This window comes from Pyrus communis, chromosome 8, assembly GCF_963583255.1.
Source record: "Pyrus communis chromosome 8, drPyrComm1.1, whole genome shotgun sequence".
Lineage (NCBI taxonomy): Eukaryota > Viridiplantae > Streptophyta > Magnoliopsida > Rosales > Rosaceae > Pyrus > Pyrus communis.
The window spans coordinates 4,767,124-4,773,642 of NC_084810.1; the positions used below are offsets into that span (position 1 = coordinate 4,767,124).

Sequence of the window (6,519 nt, forward strand, 5' to 3'; positions counted from 1 at the left end):
CGAGTTCAAACGCTCTTTCTTTCCGTTTTGTTTGGACTTTGGAGTAGAAATATCCTTGTTTTGAAAGTTAAAAAGAATTACAATTACAAAAAAGACAAGTCGCGGCGCGAACGCGTCTTTGATTAATGCAAGGAACGCGGCATAGAATTGGAAGAGAAAGGCTGGAAAACAGAGACCAGAGGGCGTGTCAACGCATCCCTCATCCTCATCCTCAACTCTTCTCACTTCCCTCTCTCTGTCTCTCTCCCCGCTCTCTCTCTCATCGTCTCGGTGACTCTGGGTTTTGTCTCTCTTCCTCTTTTTCTTGGCCACTGTGTTTCCAATTCCAAATTTTCATTTTTCAAATTTTTTTTTTTTTTTTTAAACAGATAAACTTCACATCAGGACAGCCATGACCGGCAGAGAAATCCTTCTTAAGATGAAGGTATGTTTTTGCTACATATAACAGTATCTCTACTCCTCCATGTATCTGCTTTAATGTGTTTCAATCCGTTTTTCAATTGCCTCACTCCTCTGTTCATCAGTTGACTTTTCTGGCTTGTTCTTAATATCTTCCTGATCTGCAAATTTAATTTCCATCCACACCATATAGAGAAATTGTTGCAGATCCTTGTGTTATGTGTGTTATTAACAAAAACCCATGTCTCTAAATTGTAGTTGTTTGTGTTATTTATTCAGAATTGCAATTTTAGATCTGTAACTCTACTGTTCCTCCTTGATATCCCTCAGGGTTTATGGATGGTGGCAGAGGAAAACCCTTTTCTTTTTTTTCTTTTTTATTAAACCATTCTTCCTTTTTTCCTTTTACTAGTTGGGGTTTATGGGTGGGAAGATTAAAATGCAGCAGAAGCTTTTAGTGAAATAAAAAATCGATGAAGAAATAGGAGAATTTTCTCTCCCTGTTGGACTAGTCAAAGCTAATTTAGATAATCTTTTGATGCTTTATGGGTAAGATGATTATTTAAGGAGATTTCTTGTCAGCATAGTGTTGCTGGTTGCATGTTAGAAATGAATTCCCTGATATCGTTTGTCTAATTTTCCGGTGGAGAATCTAAATGGGAGTTTTCTTGTTTTGTTGCAGGAGAAAGTTTTAGGTTCATCAGATCCTGACTCTGGAAAAGGAAAGAGCAAGATGTCGCATCATATAACACATGGATTCCATTTGGTAAAGGGAAAAGCGCATCATCCTATGGAAGACTATGTTGTTGCGCAATTTAAGAACATCGATGACCACGAGCTTGGACTATTTGCAATATTTGATGGCCATTTGAGCCATGAAATTCCTGAGTACTTGCAATCTAATCTCTTTAAGAATATTTTGAAAGAGGTAATGTATTACGTACTTGTTTGGTATTATGTTAGGTTTTTTATGTGCTTTGATTTTGTTGTTGTTGTTTGATAGAAGCTCTTGCACTCAAACGTTGTTACATATCAAATTTCAACGTCCTTATACTTTTGGTCCTTGTTTTCTCCTCTCCTCAGCCTGATTTCTGGACAGAACCCCAGAAGGCGGTCGAAAGAGCCTATCGTGTAACAGATGCTAACATTCTGGAGAAGGCAGTTGATTTGGGCAAGGGAGGTTCAACAGCAGTTACGGCCATTTTAATTGACTGCCAGAAGCTGGTGGTAGCCAATGTTGGGGATTCTCGAGCTATTGTCTGCAAGAATGGTGTAGCTAAACAATTATCCGTTGATCACGAGCCTAGCACAGAAAGAGAAGATATCGAGAACAGAGGTGGTTTCGTATCAAACTTTCCAGGTGAGAAGTTTCTGATAATACAAACTAATGTGTTTAGAAACGACACGAAAAATATATTCTGTTTTTGAGTACCATTTAAATTGTTTGAGTTTGACGGGATTTGTTGTTCACTCATTCAGTATACTAGCTTTGCTTTGTGATTTATGAGCAGCGATTGATCGTAAAGCCTTATCAATTTATAGTTCTCCAGTTCTCGTCATTCTCATCGCATCAATCTTTTTTTTATCGTAGTATTAAATTTATGATTCTGATGAATTCAGGGGACGTCCCACGGGTTGATGGGCAGTTGGCGGTAGCAAGAGCATTTGGTGACAAGAGCTTGAAGAAACATCTCAGTTCTGAACCTTATGTGATGGTGGATTTAGTAGATGATACCACAGAGTTCGTTGTCTTGGCAAGCGACGGACTATGGAAGGTTGGCTTATGTTGAAATTATGCAACTATATCTACTTACTGCCATTGTAATTAAATGGCAAAGAATTGGACTTGAAATTTGTTTATGCAATTTGATGTCAGGTGATGACGAACCAAGAAGTTGTGGATTCTATCATACAAATAAAGGATGCGCGGGCAGCAGCAAAGCACCTTACTGAAGAGGCCGTCAAGAGGAGGAGCTCCGATGATATTTCCTGTATAGTCGTAAGATTTCGGTGAATGCATATTTCTCGTTGTCATGTAATTTACCTTTTTCTCTTAAAAGATTTATTAGGTATGTTGTATTGATAAACACCTACGGCATTCAAGTGTGCTTCAATTTCTTGTACCCCTTCCATGTTGATACTCTTTGAACATTGTTGTCGTTGAGGATTTCATATAATGCTAGAACAAGGGTCTTGGCAAACGTGGTCGACACTTTCTGAATTTGACTGTTTGCAGACAGAATCTTTTACAAATCTTCAATCAAAATGCAACTTTTTCACTTATGGGGCAATGAACAGGAAATAAAACATGTTTTTAGTGTCCATTAATTAGTGCCTTTCATTGTCTCTACTTTTTTCTTTGTTTTGCAGCGAGATATTTACAAGAAAGGTTGGAGGTCACATAATAGACAGTCAAAATAAATTAGTATCGAACTTGTTACACGTGAAAATCGGATTAAAGATCTCTAATTTATAAGTGGACGTGCTTATCAATAGATGGTTTGCATTCTATTATGATTTATCTACTATTAGATTGAATTACTAGAGGTGAATCAATGGACAAAATTAAAGAGCGGTGTGCATAAGGTGAAAAGAAGAGTGCGATAGTTACACTCTGCTTTGTTAAAGGGTAGTGCTATCTACATTCATATTTTTATCTCTTACACACCCTTTCTCAATCTCCGGTCGTCGGATAGAATGAATTAAAGAAGATCAATTGACAAAAATTATCAAAGGGGTGTGGGAGATAAAAATAGGTGTGAAAAACACTACCCTTGTGAAAATGTCATATTTTGGCAGCTTTTCCTACTTTCAATTTGAAGATTGAAGACTTATCACTCCGTCGAAGTTTTCAAAAATATCATGAAGAAAATATTTGACATGGTGACAAAGATAATATGGATGGCTATCACAAACAAAAGAAAAGCTAAAGGCTTATATTTGCAGACAAAAAGACAGCTAAGGAAGATGACCCTTAACAAGATGGGAAAATATATGAACGTCAGAAAGCTAGGTTGCCGATTGGTATGGAAAATATCTGAGATAAGGCGTCATAATTAGTCCTAGTAATATATGACCAGCAAAAGCATATTGCAGTTGGTCGTATTATCCATAATATGCAGTCGTTTTCAGCATCTTATTGTCAAAACCTTCATTCATGGTGAAAGCCATGTTGTCCATTTTAATTCATTATTTTTTGTTCAATCATGTTCAACAGAAAACTAGGGGTGAATAATTGCCTTAATTGGTCTAACTTTTGATTTGTCAACTTGTTGGACACTGTTTACATGCCTAAAAATCGTTTTTGGAGGCGTTTGACAAAAATAACTAGATGCACTAATAACATTTTTGAGGCGCTGCTTGAAAAATTATTTTTTCAAAAATACTTTTTCATAAAGCACTTGGCCATTCAGTGAAGGTTTTGTTGTGCTTATAATAAAGTGGTTCAAGGATATGCACTTATGAGCACATGCGCTTAATTATGTATTGTGACTTTGTAGGCATAAGTGCTTCCTATAAAAACATTCCATCACACATAGTCTAGTACCTGTTTGATATTCATCGAACAAATTATACTTGTCCTATTAAATTTTTTTGAGGTGTTTGTCAATAGTGCTTCTCAAGTGCTTTTCCAAAAAACACTTGATCTTTCAGTAGAGATTTTGTTGTGCTTATAATAAGTAGTTATGAGCACATGCGTTTTTGTATTGTCAATATCATAGGTGCTTCCTACATAAACATTCCCAATTGTCTTATTGAAACATCCAGAATAGTGTTAAGCATTAGTTTAACACAAGTCGAAACTACATAACCATACACCATAGCTTTAGAAGCTTACATATGTAATGGCAAAGCGCACCAACATAAGGTTGTAGGTAGCTAGGTAGACAAATAAATAGCTTAACTAGAACAATCATACTTAGAGGTTCTATAAAGCCATGGATGACAGAAGAGAGGGAGCATGTAGAGAGCAGATCACAAGATGCATGGCCTTATCGATGCATGGCCTTATCTGATCTGGCAACGCTTGGAGGAAGAGTTTCCTGGGGGCGTGATCTGATATCTAGTCTGACTTTCGTTGTATTGGTGACCAACCCCTCTCCGGCTCGAGCTTTCTCCATAAGGTTCGCCTGAGCTCTTGCGGCGTCGCTCATTGTGTCCTGCCAGACGCCGGCGACAGCTTCTCTTTGCTTCATCAAATTCGATTAGCTCATGGAACCTGTGCAGTGCAGCCCCATAATAATGAAAAGTTCTAAAACATGGTGGTATGTAAGAGTACTACGTTATGGAGGATTATATTAAGTATTGGTTTGATATTGAGGTGTTTTTATAAAAAGTGGGTATCAAAAAAAGCTGAGCTAAAAAATGTGTTTGGTAAATACTTAAAAACAGATTATTTTCACAGTTTTGGATGAAAAAAATCTGAAAACGTGAAACAGCAAAAATGAGTTTATTCTCACAGCACAACATAAACAGTTTTTTTTTTTCAAAGCACAGCAATACCAAACCAACCGAGAAATGATTTTAGCACACCGACTTTTTTTCTTTGGCACATTGCCTCTTGATTCTCCTTTAATTTATTCAATCTAAAGGTTAGAATGCAAGAAGAGAAAAGAGGTATCTAGAAATCACTTACGTAGATTAATTAAGGGTCTCCAAAAATTCTGCAATTGAAGTTCAGAGGTAATAGCATTGGCCCTAGCAAGTTCAGCTAGTGTGGGTTGATTAACTAATGGACAAGCAAAGGAATGAAAATGTTCAGTGACTGGCTCACACGTTATGCTAATTAAGCAGATATTCATTAATATTCTGCACCTTAATAATTTACCTCATCTCCAAATTTAAGAAATTAAGAAAAGCTTGTACCAGTTATATACCTAGCATGATTCGGCATGAACCGTTGCTGCATTTGACTAAATTAATTAACGTGTTGACACACTTAACAATACCAGTCAAGTAAAAGTTATTTAATATTCCAGCTTACATGGTTAAGTCTGATCTATTTGACTCCATGGAAAGATGCTTTCAGGAATAAACAAAAATCAAGGAATAATCTGCTTCAAAAATTTGTTACATAGCTGTAAACCCCATGTTTCTAAGGGTCCTCATGATCTGAAGTGGAATATAAATCCTTAATTATATGTGTTAGTGTTAAAGGAATATATTTTTTCGAGTTTAATTCCCCAGAGTTAGTCAAAACCCTAATTATATGGATGGAGTTTTTGCTTTCTGAGGGTATAAAACCGAAATTTTATTCCATAAAAATTAAGCAGAGATCACCATTCTGCTAACAAGTCCTAAATCATACAGAAGCAGAAAAATGCAAGGAAGCAAGTGAAAGAAAGGAAAAAGAACAGGAAAAATGGGATGCAATTAGACCTGCTGCATTGCTGACAAAACCGCTGTCGAGTCCCGGAAACAATCACAACAGCTGCCTTCGAATGAAACTCACAAACCTTATGCCGGCGATGGTACCTCTTTGCATCAACCAAATCAGCCCCGCACCTTTCCGCTTGACAAGATGGCTGTGAAACCCCACCTCCACCTCCACCACCAGATCCTCTTCTTCCAGCTGCAGCAGCTTTCTTCTGCCTCTCATTTTCTTCAAATCTCAGCATCAACCCTCCACCACCGCCACTGGTGTCTTCTTCGTCCGAGTAGTCATCCTCTACTTCCTCAACATCTTTCTTCGATTTCTCTTTCCATGTTTGCCTTCCTTCAAAGTTTTTGCCCTCCATTGTTAAGGAAGTCTACGTATCAGAATTTACAATGAGGTTTTGGTGGAAATGGAGAATGGTTGAGCATTATTAAGAAGGGGGGAAACTGGGTGGAGTTATCAAGGTGGATAAAGTGTAAGGAATTAATAGGTGAAAAAGTGGAAGAGGACCACAAACACAAGCTCCGTTCTTTTGTGTTCTGCACGTGTCGATACCGTATAAGGTGGCAGAATTTTGAATGAACCAGTGAATATATAACAAAAGAGCACTTAAAAATTAGGATTTGAAAGCTTCTGAGCTTAATTTGTATCAGTGTGTGAAATATAAGAACAGTTAATGTTGATCAGAACGAGAGACTATCTCTTGCAACCTATTCGTAGTCTCAATGGTCTCATCCGGCAAA

The 6,519-nt window shown here is 37.3% G+C and overlaps 2 protein-coding genes across 3 annotated transcripts; one reads left to right on the top strand and one right to left on the bottom strand.

Moving 5' to 3' along the window:
- The first annotated feature begins 94 nt into the window (after positions 1-94).
- On the top strand, positions 95-2,620 carry LOC137741796 (probable protein phosphatase 2C 39). Of its 2 annotated transcripts, none has more exons than XM_068481514.1 (6): positions 95-270; positions 369-424; positions 1,082-1,327; positions 1,483-1,759; positions 2,020-2,174; positions 2,276-2,620. In XM_068481514.1, the coding sequence occupies exons 1-6, from the start codon at positions 126-128 to the stop codon at positions 2,411-2,413; spliced, it is 1,017 nt and encodes a 338-aa protein (XP_068337615.1). In that variant the 5' UTR covers positions 95-125; the 3' UTR covers positions 2,414-2,620. The 2 variants fall into 2 exon arrangements, with proteins under 2 accessions (XP_068337615.1, XP_068337616.1); XM_068481515.1 differs by having other exon boundaries at positions 134-280.
- A 1,481-nt stretch (positions 2,621-4,101) lies between these two features.
- Positions 4,102-6,217, bottom strand: LOC137741797 (squamosa promoter-binding protein 1-like). Its single transcript, XM_068481517.1, has 2 exons — positions 5,779-6,217; positions 4,102-4,618 (listed from the first exon to the last, which is right to left on the bottom strand). The coding sequence occupies exons 1-2, from the start codon at positions 6,135-6,137 to the stop codon at positions 4,408-4,410; spliced, it is 570 nt and encodes a 189-aa protein (XP_068337618.1). The 5' UTR covers positions 6,138-6,217; the 3' UTR covers positions 4,102-4,407.
- Between the last annotated feature and the right edge of the window lie 302 nt (positions 6,218-6,519).

Coding starts and splice junctions, on each gene's coding strand:
- LOC137741796 (XM_068481514.1), top strand. CDS start 126: ATGCAAGGAACGCGGCATAGAATTGGAAGAGAAAGGCTGGAAAACAGA. Junction 271..368: donor CTCTCTCTCTCATCGTCTCG/GTGACTCTGGGT, acceptor TTTTTTAAACAG/ATAAACTTCACATCAGGACA. Junction 2,175..2,275: donor CAAGCGACGGACTATGGAAG/GTTGGCTTATGT, acceptor ATTTGATGTCAG/GTGATGACGAACCAAGAAGT.
- LOC137741797 (XM_068481517.1), bottom strand. CDS start 6,137: ATGGAGGGCAAAAACTTTGAAGGAAGGCAAACATGGAAAGAGAAATCG. Junction 4,619..5,778: donor TTTTGTCAGCAATGCAGCAG/GTCTAATTGCAT, acceptor TGCACTGCACAG/GTTCCATGAGCTAATCGAAT.